Source organism: Pithys albifrons, chromosome 27, assembly GCF_047495875.1.
Source record: "Pithys albifrons albifrons isolate INPA30051 chromosome 27, PitAlb_v1, whole genome shotgun sequence".
NCBI classification, from domain to species: Eukaryota; Metazoa; Chordata; class Aves; order Passeriformes; family Thamnophilidae; genus Pithys; species Pithys albifrons.
The window spans coordinates 187150-207389 of record NC_092484.1 but is presented as its reverse complement, the minus strand read 5'-3'; the positions used below and the strand labels follow the sequence as shown (position 1 = coordinate 207389).

The 20240-nt window shown below is 55.6% G+C and overlaps 2 protein-coding genes across 4 annotated transcripts; both read left to right on the top strand.

Moving 5' to 3' along the window:
• The first annotated feature begins 4920 nt into the window (after positions 1–4920).
• On the top strand, positions 4921–14683 carry LOC139683264 (perilipin-4-like). 3 transcript variants are annotated; one of them, XM_071578220.1, is made up of 9 exons: positions 4940–4967; positions 6130–6178; positions 9076–9152; positions 9594–9789; positions 10377–10459; positions 10721–12092; positions 12501–12700; positions 12880–13008; positions 13092–14683. In XM_071578220.1, the coding sequence occupies exons 3-9, from the start codon at positions 9093–9095 to the stop codon at positions 13830–13832; spliced, it is 2781 nt and encodes a 926-aa protein (XP_071434321.1). In that variant the 5' UTR covers positions 4940–4967; positions 6130–6178; positions 9076–9092; the 3' UTR covers positions 13833–14683. The 3 variants fall into 3 exon arrangements, with proteins under 3 accessions (XP_071434320.1, XP_071434319.1, XP_071434321.1); XM_071578219.1 differs by lacking the exon at positions 6130–6178 and having other exon boundaries at positions 4921–4967; positions 13095–14683; XM_071578218.1 differs by lacking the exon at positions 6130–6178 and having other exon boundaries at positions 4921–4967.
• A 530-nt stretch (positions 14684–15213) lies between these two features.
• On the top strand, positions 15214–18779 carry TICAM1 (TIR domain containing adaptor molecule 1). The gene is made up of 3 exons (XM_071578224.1): positions 15214–15231; positions 15467–15616; positions 16301–18779. Exon 3 carries the CDS (start codon positions 16453–16455, stop codon positions 18523–18525), a length of 2073 nt encoding a protein of 690 aa, XP_071434325.1. The 5' UTR covers positions 15214–15231; positions 15467–15616; positions 16301–16452; the 3' UTR covers positions 18526–18779.
• Positions 18780–20240: the final 1461 nt, after the last annotated feature.

The following is a 20240-nucleotide window of genomic DNA, read 5'->3' as shown; positions in this document are numbered from 1 at the left end:
GGGCTTTAACTGCCCAGGCCAACAGCTCCAGGGGCTGCTGGGGCTCGGGTGGGGAACACGGCCCTACTGCCAGGCAGGGACTGGTCCTGGAAAAAGCTCTGGCCAGTCTGAAGGAAAAGAACATCCCTGGAACCTGCAGAGGCAGCAAAGGAGCAGCCCCCACTTTCCAGAGAAACCTTTACTCATTCAGGGAGTCCCCACACTGCAAACAGTCTGCACCTACACACTCCTCAGCTGGGGCCCCACAGCACATAAAATAAGGCTCATTTCTAGATCATTCTAGTAGTGGAACATTGATTTCATTAGAGGTTAAATTATTTATACTCTGCCTTTAAGGTCTCCTTTTCTACTAAAGCTTTAGTAGCTTACAGAGACCTCAGTGAGATAAAGCCCTGGGAGCTTCAGGTGGCCACAAACTGTCAGAATGAGGAACATGACTTGGTTATACTGCAGGGATGAGTTTTGTTTTCCTCCCTTTTGGGCTGTTTTAGGCTTTTCTTTCCTCTGGAGTTCTAATTCTGATTGAAAACACTTTTGCCATCTGGGAAGTGCCCCACGCTGTGAGGAAACAATGTGGGCTCTGCCAGGAGGGTCATCCAGTTCAGTTTAGGGAAATGTAAAGAATTGGTGAGTTCATTTCCCAAGAGATGGACTCAGCAAGACGAAGTTCTAGCTTGGGGATTGTTGGTCATAGTGAAGTTTTAGGAGAAACCAAAGCCCAGGCCTGTACATAAGAATGATCAGCTGATTAAAACAAGTCTTGGGTGAAGAAAATTATAAAAATACTGAGAGTATTGATAAGAATACTGATAATAGTAGTGAAAAGGAGAAAGAGAAGAATAAAACCCAAGAGAAACAGGAGCTGCACAGCAGCTGCTCAGCACCCACTGCCCAGTGCCCAGCTTGTCCCACAGTAGCACTTGGCCCTTCCCAGTGTCTGTGCTGGGCAGGTGTTTATGGAATGGAACATCCCTCTGAGCAGTCCAGATCAGTTGTCCTGGTCCCCCCCAGCCCCTCGTGCCTCTGCTCACAGGCAGAGCCTGGGAAACTGCAGAGTCCTTGATTCAGAGTAAACACAACTCACCAACAACTAAAACATTACGTGTTATCAGCATTATTCCCATGGCAAATCCAAAACACAGCCCTGGACCAGCTACTGGGGGGAAAATTGACTCTGTCCCAGCTGACAGCAGGACACGGTCTGTGTGTCTGGGAAGGGAGGGAAGGGCTCCCTGCAGTGGCCCCAGGGGCAGGGGACACGTTCAGCAGGCCCAGGGGACAGACCCTCCCTCACCTCCCCAAACCCACCAGCATTACATCACCCACCTCACCTGTGCCTCAGGTAACAGGGGAGAGTGCAGGAGCAGAGGGAGGAGCAGCTGAGCATGTAGGGAACCATCCTGCAGCCTGGAAAGCAGCAGAAAGGTGAACTGGAATATTGGGAGAGCAGCCAGGAACCATCAGGCTGTTCCCTTCCATGAGGGCAGAGTGGCTGGAAGGGGGGCAGGAACATGCCAGGCAGTGAAGGGACAAGACAGGCTGTCAGCAAACATCTGGAGGGCTCAGCAGAGCCAGGAGTGACACTGTCCCCAACCTGTCCCCTCAGAGGGCTCCAGGCAGGTCTGTGCTGCAGGTCCTGAAAGCTCAGGGTGCAGAGCTGCCCAGGGAGGCTGCTGGAAGCCCAGGGGCTCTGCTGGGGTAACCCAGAGCAGAACCAAAGCAACACATGCCTGGGCTCTGTGTCACCCCCTCTCATGCCTGTGCGGCCCCAGGGCAGGTGACACGAGCTCCTGGTAGGTGACCAAGGGCTCCTGGCAGGTGACATGGGCTCCTGGTAGGTGACCAAGGGCTCCTGGCAGGTGACATGGGCTCCTGGTAGGTGACCAAGGGCTCCCGGCAGGTGACACGGGCTCCTGGCAGGTGACCAAGGGCTCCCGGCAGGTGACACGGGCTCCTGGCAGGTGACCAAGGGCTCCTGGCGGGTGACCATGGAGGGAATGCCGTGCAGGAGATGAACAGTGGCCATGGGGAGCTCCAGGGTCATGAGTGGCCTCTGGTCCCAAAGGGACAATGCTGAGCTGGGAGGCAGCAGAGCAGGGACAGGAGCTGCTCCCTCCCAGCAGTGGGGACCCAACAGAAGGGCCTGACCCTCCAAATCCTCCACATCCCTGCAGGTTCTCTGCTCTACAGAGTGCCATGTGGGACTGGCACAACTGAGGAGCACAAGGCTGGGCAGGTTCTGTGCCCAGGCAGAGCTGAAGGCACAGCTGTAAAGCAGCTGCAGGGCTGCAGAGAAGGGCATCTGCTGCTCCTGCCAGGCACAGGGGGTGGGTGGGCACCTGGGCATCACCTGAGGATTCTGCCCCGTGTCTCGAGGCTGCAGCTCCTGCCATGGCACTGCCCAGGGCCTGTGCCCTCAGCCCACACAGCTCCTTCCCCTTCCCTTCCCTTCCCCAGGCATGTTCCTCTGCTGCCTCCCACGCCCTTCCCACGCCCACCAAACCTTTTCCTGCTGCTTTGATCTGGGATTTAAATCTGTGCCTTTTATACTGTAACAAGGGCCACAGAGATGATGGTGCCAACCTTTGCTTGGGCACTGCAATCCCCAAAACTTGGTGTTCTGACCCTGTTCTACCACCAAGCAGGAGCTCTGAGCACCAGCATTTTCCTCTGCCACCAAAGCCACACATTAGATATTAAACACTGCCTAGTTAATTATAATTACCACTTGTGTTAATGTGGCACTTGCCATTCTGCTGCCATTCCTCTGTGCCCCTCTGCAGCCACAGGAAGGTGTTTCAGTATCACTTGGGTGATGAAACACAACCTGTCTCATGAGACTTTCCCCATCCCCACCACAACTGACCCACTTGGCCACTTCACACCATGAACTCCCTGACAGTTTGGTCACTGACACTTTACCTGGGGATGCAGCACTGTCTGTGTCAGGCCAACACCCAGGAAAACACAGGACTCATTTCTTGATTCCCTGTTCCCTGCAAACCCCTCACATTTCATCAGCTCTTCAGAGGGCAGACAAGAGACAAGAACATCTTTTATTTCCCTGACAGATCTTAACAGACACTCTTTGGCTTCAGTTTTAGCACAAGATATCAAACACTTCAGGACTGCATCAAACATTTCTAAACTGGGCATGTTTAGAATAGAGATTAGGAAGGAATTCCTGCCTGGGAGGGTGGGCAGGCCCTGGCACAGGTTGGGCAAAGCAGCTGTGGCTGCCCCATCCCTGCCAGTGTCCCAGGCCAGGTTGGAACACCCTGGGACAGTGGGAGGTGTCCCTGCCCATGGCAGGGGTGGCACTGGGTGGGCTTTGTGATCCCTTCCAACCCAAACCATTCTGGGGGTCTGGAATTCTATAAAAGATTCCCAGGTGATGACAGAATATGTTTATGTCACACAGACAAATGCCCAAAAACTCTTCTCAGCAGGGATAAAACAAGAGGCAAAAGCCACAATTTGTAGCTGGGGAAGCTCAGAGTGGACATTGGGAACTGCTTCTTCCTTAGGAGCACAATGTGATACCCAGATCCAGTGGATCCCAAACCCAGAGAGGCCATGGGAGAGCTCCAGCCCTGGGAGGTTTCAGGATTCAGACCCCACAGCCCCCCTGGCCTGGCAGGGGCTGGAATTCCTGATCCCCAGAGGCCTTTCCAGCCAACAACTTCATGCTAAGTCTGACAGGATGGGGATTCCTTCCAACCTCAAAGCTCAGCAGTGAGAATTGTCCACATTTTTGTCTGATTAGCAGCACATTTCCAACTCCCCTCCTGCCCCACTGTCTTCATGGTACTGCAGGAACAGTCCCAAGCTCTGCTGCCAAAAACAAGGTGACTCAATCATTTAATAGCCTTAGAAGACTTCAGATAATTCTTACCTGTGCCTCAGTTTCCTCCCCCACTGATCTTGCAAACAGACAACAGGAAGCTTAATTGATGTTTTCAAACCACGTTTTGAGAGCTGAAGATGAAAAGGCACAAATGGAAAAGAGAAGCATTAACTGGAGGTTTTGGTATTTGTTACAGGTATTAAGGCTCCCCAGAGTCCTGCAGTGCTGGGCCCTCTGCAAGGATAAAAAGGAAAATCATCTCCTGTCTTGGGAATCACAGCAAAGTGGAGAAACAGGAGGTTTCCCCATCAGGAGTTTGGTGGAGCCTGGACTGGGCTGGGGCAGGAGAGACTCCCTGGGGAGGCACCAAACCTGGTGCAGCACAGGAGGGTTTGCCAAGAACACACTGGGGCACAGGACCAGCCACCCTGAGGTGCAGCCACGTGGGAACCCCAGAAAATGTGGGAACAGGAGCAGTGCCTGCAGCTGCCCCTGGGACAAGCCCCTTGCACAGGAACAGGGAATGGTTTGGATGGGATGGAGCAGTGGAGCTTCTGCCAGGCAGGGGCACATCCCTGTCCACAGGGGAGGGCTGGGATGGAGCTCAGGGAAAGGCTCTTGCCCCAGAGGGGGGTGGGCACTGACCAGGCTCCCCAGGGCAGTGGGCACGACCAGAGCTCCAGGAGTGTTTGGACAGTGGGACAGGGACAGGGGGAGATTGTTGGGGTGTCTGTGCAGGGCCAGGAGTGGGACTGATGGTCTTTGGGGGTCCTTCCCAACTAAGGATATTCCAGGATTCCATGACCCCAAGGCCAGAGCTCTGGGGGATGGACACCCTCTGACAGGTTTCCCAGGACACCCTGTCAGGTGTGTCCCCCCTGGGGGGACAAACAGCAGCTCCCACACCCCCCACTGTCCCCTGAGGGACCTTCAGAGCCTCTCCTGTCACCCCCCACCTCCCTGTGCCACCCACTCCCCATTGGCCAGGCCAGGACCTGCAGCCTCCCAATTGGCTCCCTGAGCTGCACATCAGCCCCTTGGGGTATTTAAGGGGCACACCCAGCGCTCCCAGTTCTGCCAGTGCCGGAGCGGAGCAGCGGCGGGAGCTGGGCTGAGCCAGGTAAGGCTGGGCTGGGGTAAGGGGGGCAGGTCTGGGCTGGGGGAGGTGGCAGGTCTGGAATGTGAGGGGAGGTGGCAGGTCTGGAATGTGAGGGGAGGTGTGACTTGTCTTGGGGCTGGGAGGGGGTCCCCAAAGCTGCCCCTGCTCTCCCAGGGCTTCTGCAGCCCCTTTTCTGCCTCCATCCACCAGCCCGGGGCTCCTGGCCTGGCTCTGGCTCTGCCCCACCAGCCCGGGGCTCCTGGCCTGGCTCTGGCTCTGCCCCACCAGCCTGGGGCTCCTGGCTCTGGCTCTGCCCCACCAGCCCAGGGCTCCTGGCCTGGCTCTGGCTCTGGCTCTGGCTCTGCCCTGCCAGCCCTGGGCTCCTGGCCCTGGGGTTGCTCAGGGGCTGTGTGTGCCCACAGGGCTGTTCCAGCTCCCTGGGACATCAGGGGGCTGGGTGGGCATCCCCACTGCCCTCCCTGGTTGGGTTGTCCTGGCTCTCTGAGGCCAAGGGTGCTGTTTCAGTGCCTTGATGTGTGTCTGTGCCTTGGGGAAGGGCTCAAAGGCTGGCTCAAAGGGGTTGGAAAGAGATGATCTTTAAGGCCCTTTCCAAACCAAACCATTCTGGGATTTGAATCCTTCCCTGAAGGCTCTTCCCAGCTCTGAGGTGACTCTTTGGTGACTCTGTGGGTCTGTGACTGAGGAGTTTTGGATTTAAAAGCCCTTTGCTACTTGGTGTCTGCTGAAGGTGCCAGCCCTGCCTGGACCCACAGGAGGTGACTCCCCCTCGGGGGCAGCACGTGGGGCACTCCTGGGCTGTCACCCTGTGCTGATGGGGAGGCAGTGGGTGGCTCCAGGGGCAGGTGATCAGTGGGGCATTCCCTTCCTGTGACAGCACAGCCAGAGCTGCCTGTGGCTGTGCCACATGTCCCCGTGGGGCTGGCACGATAATGGGGTGGCTGAGTGACAGGGGACCTCTTAGTCAAGGGCCCCGTGTCCCTGTCCCCTGCAGGGCTCCCTGCAGCATCTCTGGCAAACTGGGTGGGTGTTTCTCAAGAGTAGTAGGGATTTGAGTGTGGTGGTGACTCCCAGGACCTGTGGATGGCTGGAGAGGATCTCAATTACTGGAGCTGGTTCTGCTGAAGCTTCCAGATGGAAATGTGTTGAGCTTCTTGTTCTGCAGGTTCCAGCTGAAACCCAGAGGTCTGTCCTCGTGGCAAAGCTGCTGAATGGCAAGTGCTGAGAGGCTGTTTCCATTAGAACTTCCTCTCCTCTTCCCTAAAATCTCTCTGTTCCAAGGAGTTACTGACCCAGTGGTGGTCACTGGTTGTGGTGTTTGGTTTCTGTTGGAAGGGTGTGTGGAAGCCCTGCCTGGTTTGCAGAGGTGACTTTGATCTTGGAGGTTCCCTAATGCTGCTGGTTTATCCAGAAGGGTGAGGTGGGCACCTCTGCCAACCATCCCGAAGCTGCTGCCCTGAGGCTGGAGATCACCTGATGCTCCTCCTAAAGGAGCCTCTGCCCTGGAGCACTCACAGCCCATTCCCCACAGACATCCCATGACCCAGCTCTGCATTTTTGGGAACTAGGCTATCAGTGGCCAATCTCGAAAGGAATGTAGGCAAGTGCTTTAACCACAAATACCTCCGCCCTGGTTAGCCCTCCCTGCTCAGACCTAAAGCACTACATTTAGCTTTGTTTTCCTCAGTGGTCGAGAAGGAAAGGACAGTTCAGCTGCTGAACCAGCCCCCCTGGCCGTGGCTCTGTCCTCCCCTGGTGAAATCCCTTTGGAAGGGAGAAAAACCCTCCTGGTGTCTGCAGGATGATGCACCAGGAGCCTGTTCTGATGGAGCAGAACTGCTCTGCACAAGGGAAACAAGGACCTCACAGCCAAGGGGAGTCAAAGAACCAGCTCTGGGCACGGGCAGAGTGGGATGAGTTGGGGAGGGGCTGATCCAGCAGGAAAGGTCAGGGCACAGAAAGGGAGCAGCTGGCTGGGTTTGGTGCCACTGTCCTTTGGGTTTGGTGCCACTGTCCTTTGGGTTTGGTGCCACTGTCCTTTGGGTTTGGTGCCACTGTCCTTTGGGTTTGGTGCCACTGTCCTTGCCCTTTCACTGACTTCAGACTTGTACCCAACTGGGCACCAATCAAATCAGCACTTCAGCTCTTGATCCCAGAAAATTGCACCGAAGAGTTTCATTGTCCTGAAACCACTTGTTTCAAGAACTTTCTCCAGCAGTGACCTAATATTTCTGATGTAGCAATGGCATGAAATCATCTGGTCATCCCTGTCCTACAAAGCAAACCACAACCAAGGCATCCAGTGCTGCTGTTTCTGTTCCTCTGGGACTTCCACTCCCAGCAATCCTGGCTTGGCTGGGCCCTCTCCAAAGGATTCTGGACCAGCTGCCCCAGAGCTGCCCAGCTCTGTGTTTTCCTGCAGCCTTTGAAGTCCAACAAGGGCTGCTCAGCACTTTTGCAGGGGAAAGAGAAAATCAAACCATGCTGTGGTTTGTGGAGTTTTGCCCACACTGCAAATCCTGGTGTTGCAACACGTGGATTTCTCCCACACAGAGAACAGACCTTGTTCTGACACGACTGTGCTGCTGCAGGACTGTCCCTGGCACAGCTGCATCCCTGATCCCTGTGGGATCTCTGCACTCCAGAGGTGGATTTCAGCCTTTCCCCAGGTGTTACACCAGCCCAGGGGTTGTTGCTGCCTTCCCTCCCCTCCTCCCCCTGTTCCTGTGTCTGTGCTGACCCTGACACCGAGACCTTGGTGTCAAACTCCACACTTGGAGCTTTTCCCACTGTGTAGCAGGAAAATAACTGAGCAAAGGGGTTGTTTGTGGTGGTGTTGAAAGAGCTGCTTTGCCCCTGGGTCAGCCTGTTTGGACTCAAAGAAACAACCAACTTGCCCCAAAGCAAAGCAAGAGGAGCAACCCCTGACAACAAACCTGTGGACTTTGGGCAGAGACTTCACACTCAAGCCCTGCTTTGTTTGGAGCATTTTCCTACAAGTTCTCCCAGCCTGGGGAAGTTCCAGCTGGGTTTGCTGTGCAGATAAATTTGGTGGGAATCCAGAGGAGTGTTGGCTCCTGCCCTCTCAGGGGAGAGGCTGGAGGTGACAACTTGTGCTGTGCCACTTTACATCACTGCTCTGCCCAGATCACAATCAATTCTGACTAATTGAGAGGTTAATGCAGCAATATTTGGTGTCTCTGGTTGGTGGCAGAGCCCAGCCCAGGGCTCACAATTGCTGCTTTCACTGCTTCTCCACAGCTCTCTGTTCCTGTTTCTCAGTAAAATAAAAACCTCACACGAGGCAAAGAACACAAGAAACAAGACAATGGGCTGTGCCACAACTCAGATGGGCAAGTTTTTGTGGGGCAGAGTCTGCCAGGGCTCCTGGAGCAGTGAATGGCTTGGGAATCCAGTCTGGGAGGAATTCTGCTTTGAGGGTTTTCCACTGGAAAATGCCAGAGCAAATCTAAGGAGAGGAATTAACTGGTAAAGGAGGGAAAAGCAGACTCTGCTGAAGAACAAATGTGCTCAAATCCCTGCTGTGCCTGAGTAAGGCTGAGCAGTAATCCTGGATTTATTGCCAATCCTGGAGTGTCCAGATACCAACTGAGGCCTGTGCTGGGGAAGCCAACACACATTGAAATGATTGCATCACTTTATACTTCTTTAATCCCATTATGTCACAAGAATGCTGCTGAGCTTTGGTTTCACAGGAAGTGAGGAGAGTTTCCTGCCTAAGTGTTTAGTGGGATGGGAAGAAAAGGTTCAGGCTGGAATGCTGCAGCTTGGGAAGCTCATCCTGCTGGTTGAGTTCAACCTTTGAGTGATCTCCAACCAGCCCAGAGCACTGAGTGCCACTTCCAGTTGTTCCCTGAACACCTCCAGGGGCAGTGACTCCACCACCTCCCTGGGCAGCCCCTTCCAATGTTTAACAGCCCTTTCTGTGAGGGAACTCACCCTGATGCCCAACCTGCACCTCCCCTGGCACAGCTGACTGATGGAGCCCAGCTTGGCTGCCCTCTGCTTTTCACCTGTTTTGGTTGGACTTTATTTCACTGGAGGAGATGAAGTTGTCCTCATGCTGTTAAACTCTTGTTTTTCCTTTCAGCTGCAGCTGAATCCAGTATGGCCTCAGGAAAGACCCCCAGACCAGACCTGCTGAAGGCTGAGGAGCAGCAGCAAGTGGTAGGTGTCAGGGCAACACTCAACAGCCCAACAAGATGCTGGTAAACCTCTGCCAGCTCCCAAACCAGGGTGGGGGGACAGGAAGATAAACCACACGGAGCTGTGGCCAAATTGAAACTCCCTCAGCACAGGAGGTGACTGTTTTGCTCAAGAGAATTCTGGACTGGCTCAAGTGATGCAAGGAATTGAGAGCCATGAGCTGTTCCAGGTCCTGCTTCCACATCTGGGTTGGTGCTGAAACCAGTGACTCAGTCCAGGAGCCCAGAGCTCAGTTACCCCTGGCTTTGTCACTGGCTTGGGAGGGACCTTTGGATGAGTCTTCTCAGCCCTGAGTTTCAGAAGGATGAGGAGGTGGATTTGCTGTCCCCCTGGGACCTTTCTGGCTGTGCTCACCCCCAGCCTGAGGCTGGGCTCTAATGCCACTGTTTCTCCTGGGTTTAGAGTGCTGTCAACCGAGTGACCAGCCTGCCCTTGCTCAACTCTGCCTTCAACCTGGTGTCCTCTGCCTACAACCACACCAAGGAGTCCCACCCCTGCCTCGGCGGGGTCTGCAGCGTGGCTGAGACAGTGGCTGCCGTGGCCGTGGGCAGCGTGGTGGGAGGGGCACAGCCCATCCTGACCCAGCTGGAGCCCCAGAGTGAGTGAGGGGCTGCAGAGACCCTCTGACAGAGGAGCAGGTGGGGTGGGGACATCCAGCTCCTGCAGCACATTAATTTAGTTAATTAATACTAGCCCTGGGTCTCCCACTCAGCAGCTCCTGAACACTGAATTACATGGACAGTGGATTTCATGGACATGAAACTGTTACTGGCAGGAACCATTTGGTTTCTTTAAGTTACAAAGTAGAAACTCCCTTTTCTTTCTCCATCCCTCCAAGTTCTGACCAGAGTCCACCTCAGTTATGGCTCAGTCTGGCTCATCCCAACACTTTGGAACCTTTAAACCCACTGCCTTTCCCACCAGGGGCCAGTGCTACACTCCAGTTGGAGTAAATTCTACAGATAGAAATCTGGGAAGGCAAAACAGACTCTTGGAACCTCCCAAATTGTAGAGTTTGTTCACTTTTTAACAACACAACCACACAAATCCTGCCCTAGAATGGTGATTTATATATATATTTTTTGGCCTTGCTTTCATGAGTGTATCCTGAACTGGCCACTGTAGGCTCAAAAATCCCTCCCCAGACTGAGGAATGAACTAACTGGTACCTGCTGTCCCTTCCAGTTGCACTTGTGAATGAATTTGCCTGCAAAGGACTGGACCAGCTGGAGGAGACCTTGCCCTTCCTCCAGCAGCCTGCAGATAAGGTAGGGGAGAGGCTGCCCTGGGGAAGCCATGGCTGGGTGGAGCTGTTATGGGCACAGGGGAATATGGGGAATAACCTTCAGCAGGGCTGGAGGGGGCACTGCCAGCTGGAGGAGGCTGGAGAGGTGTCCCTGTGAGGTGCCCTGCCCTCCCTGGCCCCCACCAGGCTGCAAGCAAACCAACCACATGGGCAAGACTTTTGAGGGAGGGAAACATACTTTTTTCCCCAAAAAAATCTCTTGCTCTGCCTCCCCCTGCTGTAGGTGATCTCAGACACCAAGCAGCTGGTTTCCACCAAGGTGACATCTGCTATGGATGCTGCCTGTGAGGCCAGAGGGGCCGTGGCTGAGAAGGTCACTGAAGCTGTGGACATCACCAAAAATGTTGTTGGGGACAGTGTCAAGCTGACCAGGTCAGTGGTCACCTCCACTGTCAACAGTGCTGTGGAAGCTGCCCAGGGAGCCAAGGACCTGGTGACCAACAAGGTGACAGAGGCTGTGGATGTCACCAAGCACATGGTGGAGGACAGTGTGGACAAGACCAAGTACGTGGTTGCTTCTACAATTGTCAACGCTGTGGAGGCTGCTCAAGGTGCCAAGGACCTGGTGACCAACAAGGTGACAGAGGCTGTGGATGTCGCCAAGGACCTGGTGGAGGACAGTGTGGACAGGACCAAGTCTGCTGTGGCCTCCACCATCACTGCAGCTGTAGGGGCTGCCCAGGGAGCCAAGGAACTGGTGACCAACAAGGTGACAGAGGCTGTGGATGTCACCAAACACATGGTGGAGGACAGTGTGGACAGGACTAAGTCTGCAGTTGCTTCTACAATTGTCAGTGCTGTGGAGGCTGCTCAAGGTGCCAAGGACCTGGTGACCAACAAGGTGACAGAGGCTGTGGATGTCACCAAACACATGGTGGAGGACAGTGTGGACAGGACTAAGTCTGCAGTTGCTTCTACAATTGTCAGTGCTGTGGAGGCTGCTCAAGGTGCCAAGGACCTGGTGACCAACAAGGTGACAGAGGCTGTGGATGTCGCCAAGGACCTGGTGACCAACAAGGTGACGGAGGCTGTGGATGTCACCAAGCACATGGTGGAGGACAGTGTGGACAGGACCAAGTCTGCAGTTGCTTCCACCATTGTGAGTGCTCTGGAGGCTGCCCAGGGCGCCAAGGAGCTGGTGACAGACAAGGTGACCAAAGCAGTGGACCTCAGTAAGCACATTGTAGAGGACAGTGTTGACATGACCAAATCTGCAGTTGCTTCTACAATTGTCAACGCTGTGGAGGCTGCCCAGGGAGCCAAGGACCTGGTGACCAACAAGGTGACCGAGGCAGTGGACATGACCAAAGGGGCTGTTCAGGATGGCGTTGAGAAGACCAAATCCGTGGTCACTTCCACGGTCAGCACAGCTCTGGATGCTGCATATGGCACCATCACTGGCAAGCTGAGCACAGCCCTGGAGCAGGGCAGAGAGGCTCTCCAGGAGGGCGTGGAGATGACCAACTCAGTGGTGGCCAACAGCATCAGCAAGGCCAAGGCAGTGAGCCAGGCAGTGGCTGGTGGAGTGGAATCTGTGCTGGGTATGTCAGAGGACCTGGTGGATCATTTCCTGCCGATGACAGAGGAGGAATTAGGTAAAAATCTGCTTACCTGGCGCTTCTAAATGCAAACCCTTTCCCGCGTGGGTAGAGAGGCCCTGCTACAGCAAGAGCAGCTGCTGAGGCAGGCAGGGAGCTCTGAGTGTGCCACCAACCTGGCTGGCTGTCAACACCACATTGCCACGTGGGATGGGACAGAGTTCAAGCATTTACTGTCCTTGGCCATCAGCCTTGAGGTAAATAAACACGTTTGGGTTCACGCTTCAACCTCCCCATCGAGTCTGCTCAGCTGAAGAGAACACGGGGAGCAGGCACAGACCTGCCTTAACACCTGAGCAACCACAAAGCTCTTCTGTTCCCACAGCTGCTCTCAGCACTCCTGTTTTCCAGAGGGGCCTGGCCTCTTGCCCCTCCCAGCTGCAGCTCTGTTCTTGTCCCCTCCAGGTGGCCTGGCCGTGGCAGTGGAGGGCGTTGGGATGGTGTCGGTGGAGGAGCAGCGGCGGCAGCGCAGCTACTTCGTGCGCCTCGGGTCGCTGTCGGGCACAGTGAGGCACAGAGCCCACCAGCACTCCCTCAGGAAGCTGCATGGCATCAGGCACCGTACCCAGGACACCCTCTCACGGCTGCAGAGGGCAATCAAACTGGTACAAACACGCTTTTCCCTCTTTCCTCCTCTCTGGAGCCTTCCCGCCCTGCTCTTCAGCTGGAAGCTCCTCCTCCATCCTGCACCAGCTCCGTGTCACCCCAGATCCCTCCCTGGGGTCCCTCCCCTCTGCCTCTCTGTGTGCTACACTACAGCAATTCCTGTCGTTTCTCCCACCAGATTCAGTCTGTGAAACAGGAGGTTGGCCAGAAGCTGCTGGAAAGGCAGCAGAAGCTCCATCAGCTGTGGGTGGACTGGTGCCTGACCCAGCCCAAAGGAAACCAAGTCCAAACTGCCTGCCAGCCAGAGGTACCCTGGAAGGTGCATCTGCCCAGGCCTCCTGGCCCCTGCCCACCCCTCCTGCCCTGGTAACTGAGCTGTGTCTCTCCCAGCAGGTGGAGTCCCGCACTCTGACCATGCTGAGGATCATCACCCACCAGCTGCAGCCTGTCTACGAGAACCTCAAAACCAGCATCCAAGGCCTCCCCAGCAGCATCCAAGAAGCTGTGTACCAGGCCACTCGAAGTATCCACAGGCTCCACAGCTCTTTTTCCAGTGCCATGTCTTTCCAGGACCTCTCCAGTGCCACCCTGAGGCAGAACCGGGACCGTGTGGCAGAAGCCCGGGGGTCCCTCGATGTCCTGTTTGAGTATGTCAGTCACAACATCCCTCTGAACTGGCTCGTGGGGCCCTTCAGGGCCATAGCTAAGGTGGCACAGGACAGCAGAAAGCAGCAGAAGAAAGATGTGGTGACTGATAGAAAATTACCCGTGTTGGAAAAGGCTCTGTCATGGCAGGAGGTGACTGAGACACCCAAAGAGCCCAAGGGAACCAACAGGGTCCCAGAGGAAGGTTGTGCAGTGCCAGAGAAGCTGGAGGAGAAGACAGGGAAGGTGAAGAAGGCAGAGAAGAGAGAGGGGAAGGCAGAGAATCTGGAGGAGAAGACAGGGAAGGTGAAGAAGGCAGAGAAGCAAGAGGGCAAGGCAGGGAAGGTGAAGAAGGGAGAGAAGCAGGAGGGGAAGGCAGGGAAGGTGAAGGAGAAAACAGGGAAGATGGAGAAGGCAGAGAAAGACACAGAGGTGGCACTGGCTGCAAGGGAGATCAAAACTAGTGCCCCAGAGGAAGATCTCTGAGAAATCCCAACCCTCCTGGCCAAGGCTCCCTGGTTAGAGCAGCACTTGATCTTCTGTTGTGTGTCCAGTCCTGCCACGAACCCTTCCTGCTCTGAGTTCACAGCCAGATGTAGTTTCAAGGAGATTGGATAACCAAGGTGGGGTGATTGTGCATCTTGATTTCCCGTTTTTCAATCCCTGCTGTGCTGAAAGGGAAGATGGGGACCTGCACTTCAGCTCTTTACCTCGGCCCTGCTGCACGTGGGAGTGGCCAATTCCTGCTGAGACAAGTTGTGGGAGAGAAGAAGTGCTCTCAACCTACTTTTAATGTTGGCTTTGTTTTTAATTCACCCAAGCTGTGGAAGTCTTGAGAAGATGCTGAGCTGGATTTTTGACACCGTTTCCCGCCTTCTACAACCTTAAAAACACAGTCCAGACTCGACTTCCTCTGGGCCTGTTTTGCTTCCGGGGAGGCTGTGCCGGATGCAGCACATCTGGCACAGCTGGGGCAAGAAGCTGCTCTTCAGGAAGACATTTCTCTTCATGGATCAGCAAACTCTTTTTCCTTCACTCAGCAGGGTGGGGTTTTCTTTAAACATGACAGTTCTTAGGGGCTTATCTTTCCTAGTTCTGTGCCCAAAGCACTTCCCAGCCATGAATCTGCAAAGGGGGCAGCTTTTCCCACGAGTTGCCCTGCCATGGGATCAGAATATCCTGTTACTAAAGGAGGGGGAGCAGGTGCTGGTTCTTTCCCAGCAAATGATGCTTTGTAACAATTTCTCAGGTAATTTATTGTGGTAACTTCTGTCCTGGCCTGGCCCTGTGCTGGGGCTGCTGAGCAGACATTGGAATAAAGCGTGACCTGCATTAGAGACGTGTGTTTGTGTGTCCCTGAGGCTGCAGGGTCGAGTTCTCCCTCACCTGAGCTGCCTCTGAGCTTGCATCTACCCCATCTCTTCTCTGACCAGCTTGGTCTTCCTGGAGGGGAAAAACACAAGTGCTTTTAGCAGGTCTCATGCTCTTAAGCAGAACTTCTGCCTGTGCCTCTGAGGTTCAGGTGGGTCTGTCCCACTCCTGCTCCTCCTGTGTCCCCTCTGGATCCTGGGCCATCCAGCCTTGCCCATCCCGGTTCCAGCACTGGTCCCCCTGCCCTGCTCCCCCCCACCACCTGCACTCTCATTCAATGTTTGCTACCCTTGCTTCTCTATTAGACTTGCAGCTTCAAGTTTATTTTTCCCCCTAAATTCTTAGTGTTCGAGTGGTGTCCCACAACACAGTCAGTCTGTTTTAAGGAAATTAACCCAAACAGCTCTCCCGGTCCCCGAGCTCTCCCGGTCCCGCCTCGCTCCGCCCCGGCCGTGCCCATCGCCCCCGCCGCTTCCGCCCGCCCCGGGCACCGGGAGCGCAGGACCGGTCGCAGGTAGGCTCCTTCCTTCCCATCCCACCCGGCTCCTTCCTTCCCATCCCACCCTAGTTCGTTCCTTCCCACCCAGCTCATTCCATCCCACCCAGGCTCATCCCCTCCCTCTCTCTCTCCGGCCGCCGCTTCAACTTCCGCGCTCGTTGGGCAATTGGAGGATTTTTACGAGAGCGGAAACCAGCAGATCGAAAGTAAAAACTTTCCGCAGTTGAAAGTTATTGGGGGGCATTTGCAGGCGCTCCCTTAAATAGAGAAAGGTCCTGCACAGGCTCAGGCAGCGCCTGGAGCAGTGTCCCAACCGGGAACTCCGTGTGTCCCACCGGCAATCTCCTCCTCTGCTCCGGACACTTCTGCTGTTCAATCAAACCCTGCTCAGGGGCCTCGGGTGAGTGTGGGGGCCCAGGGCTCAGCTGGGGATGGGGATATAATGGCCCCAGTTAAGCTCCAGGACCAGCACAAGGACGTGGAGCTGCTGGAGAGCCCAGGGGAGGCCACGGAGCTGCTCCCAGGGCTGGGGCCCCTTTGCTCTGGAGCCAGGCTGGGAGAGCTGGGGGGGTCACCTGGAGAAGGGAAGGCTCCAGGGAGACCTGAGAGCCCCTTCCAGAGTCCAAAGGGGCTCCAGGAGAGCTGGAGAGGGACTGGGGACATGAGATGCAGGGACAGGACAAGGGGAATGGCTTCAAACTGCCAGGGCAGGGATAGATGGGATATTGGCTTACCAGTTGGGAAGGGTTTCTTCTAAGCCTGGTTTATTCCTTGATTGCCATCACAAGGAGCCTGTGAGGGCCCTGGAACCAGCTGCCTGGAGGAGACAGACACTTGGATTTACCTCAGTACATCACTCCTTCAGCAATTATTTAAAGCCCATTATCATTAACATGAAATGAATTTAAGGAATGTGCTCTTGGCTTAGCACAGTCAGAGTAATGCACAGAGCACTGCAGAGCTGCAGGCACAGAGCAGAAACACCTGAGGGCTGTGAGGGAGAGTCTGGGAGCTCCCCCAGCCTCAGGAGCATCCCCTCAGCTCCCCAGTGACCCTCCCTGAACCTGCTCTGTTCTCCTCACAGGTTCCCCAGGACAGAGATATCCCAGTTTCATTGTGTGGCCCCAGAAGTGCCACTGGGACATCCCAGAGCCCCCCACGGAACACACCTTGGCCACAAGATGCTCTTTCCATCGCTGCTGCTTCACTCCACAGTGTGGGCCAGGAGCTGCTGAGATGGCACAGAGCACTGAGCTCCAGCCAGGCCTTGAGGACATCTTTAATATTCTATCCCAGGTCCCACAGGACAAACTCCTGAGCCTCAAACACAAGCTGAAGCACCTGATACCTGGGCCCAGCAGCAGGTTACTGCAGGCCATGGTCCTGCTTACTCTGGGGCAAGAAACAGATGCAAGGATTTGTTTGGATGCCTTGAGGGATAACCCAGCAGCCCAGTATGTCCAGCAGGCCAAACTGGGCGCTGCAGGAGTGCAGCAGGATGGGGAGGATCTGCAGCCTCCCCAGCTGGATGCAGGTGCCATGGCACTTCTGGCACAGGTGTACGAAGTGTTGGCACAGGAGAAACTGTGCAGTGCTGAGGCCTGGGACAAAGCCTGCCAGGCTGCCACCAAGGCCTGCCAGGACACTCAGCAGGGGATACCCAACGACATCCCACCTGAGGACCAGGACAAACATGGCTTTGCTGCCAGCATGGACCCCAGTGACAGATTTAGGACGCTGAGATCTGATGAGGGCACAGGATTTCTCTGTTCAGGTGGCCCCAACTACGTGGTGAGAAGTTCTCCAGTGCAGATCAGAGGCCACTCAGACCTCTCAGCCCCACGGACCTTGTGCTCCGTGGGCAGCTCTTCTCCCACCAGCTGCTTGGAGATCAGTGCATCCCCCACGGTGGTTCTGCACAGCCAGTCCCCTCCCCAGCCCAGCAGGGGACACCCCCATGGGGACACAGACAGACCCAGCCCCCAGGAGTCGAGCTGGCCCAGCAGCCCCAGCCCCCAGCCTGGGCAGGACACGGGGGCCCAGGTGCCCCAGGCAGAGGAGGCTCTGCAGGGCAGCTCCTGCCCCCCAGCCCTCCTTGCCCCTGAGATGCCCCTGCCCTCAGAGGGGGCTGAGGTCCAGCCTGCCCAGGGCACTGATGTTCCCAGCACAGCAACAGAACCTCCTGCTCCAAGAGAACACACGGATGAAAAGCAGGATGAAAAGCAATTGTCTACTGGTCTTCCTGACCCAGGAGCTGCAGTGGGTACTGATCCTACCCACGTATCCATAGAGGACTCTCATGTTCCAGCAGACATTCCTTCTAACTCTACATCTGCTTCCATTTCAACCTGTTCCCTTCCACCTCCTCCTACCTATTCCTTCTCCTCAACCCTTCCTCCTCTTCAGAAACCTCCTCCCAGCTTAAATCCCCCTCCCCTGTGCTCATCCTCCTCTCCAGCCTGGCCTCCTCCTCCTGTCCCAGCTGCGGATCCAGTGTCCCTGTCAGAGCCAGAGGGCGGCAAGTTCTTCACGTTTGTTGTCCTGCATGCCAGTGAGGATGAGCTTGTTGCCCATCGGGTGAAGAACCTGCTGGAGAGCCTGGGGGTGCCCAACGGTGCCACCCTCTGCGAGGATTTCTTCATTGCCGGCCGCAGCCACATGACCTGCTTCCAGGAGGCGATGGAAAACTCCGCCTTCATGATCCTCCTGCTGACCAAGAACTTCCCATGCAACCTGTGCCTGTTCCAGACAGACACTGCTCTGATGCAGTCCATCCTGGACCCCTCCAAGCGCGACTCTGTGATCCCGTTCCTGCCCAGGGCCAACGCCCTGGAGCGCAGTGCCCTCCCCGGCATGCTCAGAGCCCTGGTGACCCTCGACGAGAGCACTCCCCTGTTCCCCAGGAATGTGCTCAGGACTTTTAGCCCCGAGAGGATCAGTCAGAAGAAAGCCCTGTGGGAGCAGATGCAGAGAAGGAAACTCCAGCTGTGGTGGGAACGGCAGCAGGCCCAGCAGAACTTGGCTGGTCTGAGCCTTGGCTCCCACCCCCGGGTGCCTCCAGCAGCAACACAGCCATGGCCACCAGGGCCACCCCACCAGTGGTGTCCCCCCAGCCCCAGGGTCCCTCCCCCTGCTCAGATGAGTCCCCTCAGCCCCCAGGCCCTGCTCCCCCCAGGCCACTACAACATCCCTCCCCTGGTGATTCAGAACGCGCGGATGGTCCAGATCGGGCACCACAACACGATGCAGGTGGACACTGTGCCCCCTGGGCCCCAGGACAGCGAGGGACACACCAGGCAGAGGGTCTGACCAGCATCAGCCAAGGGCAGAGGTCAAATTAATTTCAAATCCTAGATTAGTGATTCTGCTGGGACTGGGACTAATCTTATTTCTCTGTGGATCAAGGGTGCCACTTTCCTGAAGAAAACTCCTGGTTTTATGTTGGACAAAAGACGTTGCAACCTCCTGTGACTGTTTTCCTTGTGATTATTTTCAAGGAACTGAAAAGACTATTTTCCTGATTTTCTGGGGCTACTTGAAGATTTTATAAATAAATTTTTATTAATTTATTTGTGTTTCTCTGGTTCTTTCCTGCAGAACTAGGAAAGGGGCAGTCAGGGATATATGGAAAACTGTTCTTCATGTTGGGTGGAGAGGGCTGGGAGATGGCACAGGGCATTTGAGGGACAGTCTTTAGGGGGTGCTGAGCACCACAAGGTCCCACGATTTTCTTCCAGCAGCCCTCAGTCCCCTCACATCAGCCCCAGGAAAATCCTGGAAAGCAGCTTCAGTGATCCCCAGAGGCTGCAGAACTCTGGGCTGAGGGAGCAGATCCCTGTTCCCAGTTCTGAGAGAGAAGGTTTTGGGTTGTGAAAGACAAAATTCCCCTGTGCCCTCCAGGCATGGCTGACAGGGGGTTTGTATTTAAGAAAACTTGCAGAGCTGAGATTACACACCAGGTGTAAGAATCTACAGAGCAAAGCTGTGCTTGGGGAAAATACTCCTTAATGAAGATGGAATGAGAGAGGGAAGCACAAAGTCTGAGGAGGCAGAAGTGTCCACTCCTCCATTCTCACCTCCTGCAAAAGGCTGGAGATGGGACCAGGCCCTGCCCCACTGGCTGTTGCACAATGTTTCCTGCTGAGATTATTTCAGCCACTTCTGTTTCTGCCTTTGAGGGAAAAGTGGGATGGAAAACCAAAAGCATTGAGCAGAGCAATGCAGGAGGGTGGAGAGAGCCAGGATTGGGGCTGGGAGGGTGTTCTGATGGCCCTGGTGAGGGATGGACAAGGCAGGTACAGACTGAGCTTCAACACCAGGAGGGCACCTGAGCCAGGGCCCACATCCCTCCTCCTCCTCCTCCTCCTCACAGGTTCCAGGCACAGCAATGTTCCTGATCGTCAGCAGAGGTCACCCCAAAGCCACCAAGTGCCTGGAAATGGGGCTGTTCCCTCCGTGGGGCAGAGCCCAGAGCCGGCTCCCCCTGTGCCTGGAGCAGGGCAGGGCTCACCACACTCCTCTCAGCCCTCAGGGGAGCTGAGGAGCCACATCCCTGTGCAGTGGCCCCTGGGATGGACTGAGGGAGGTGACCCAGCCCAGCTGTTCCTGCAGGGCTGTGTGTGCTGTGTCACTCCAGGGCTGTCCCAGCAGGTTCCAGGCACAGGGCAGGGTCTGGCAGCCAAAGCTCAGGACTCCAACAAACCATCCTGGCCCTGGGACTGTCCAAGCTGGGCCCTCACAGGGGAAATTCTGGGACTGTCCTCTTTGTCCAAGAACCAACTGAGCCTCACAACCAACCCCTGTATGGGACACTTGATAAGTCCTTGGAGAAGACTCTGCCACTAATCCTGCTCAGGGAGCACTGGGGTCACTGGACTGAGCAGTGCCCAAATTCCTCTCTCCCTCTCCAGCTCTACCTCGGGCTCATTCTGCAGCAGCATCTCCTCCCAGACAAGGACCAGCCCAGAGGCAGAGCTGACACTGGGACAGGAACCCCCAGCACAGAGAACAGGAGTGTCTTCTAA

Coding starts and splice junctions, on each gene's coding strand:
- LOC139683264 (XM_071578218.1), top strand. CDS start 9,093: ATGGCCTCAGGAAAGACCCCCAGACCAGACCTGCTGAAGGCTGAGGAG. Junction 9,153..9,593: donor CTGAGGAGCAGCAGCAAGTG/GTAGGTGTCAGG, acceptor TCCTGGGTTTAG/AGTGCTGTCAACCGAGTGAC. Junction 12,701..12,879: donor TGCAGAGGGCAATCAAACTG/GTACAAACACGC, acceptor TTCTCCCACCAG/ATTCAGTCTGTGAAACAGGA.
- TICAM1 (XM_071578224.1), top strand. CDS start 16,453: ATGGCACAGAGCACTGAGCTCCAGCCAGGCCTTGAGGACATCTTTAAT.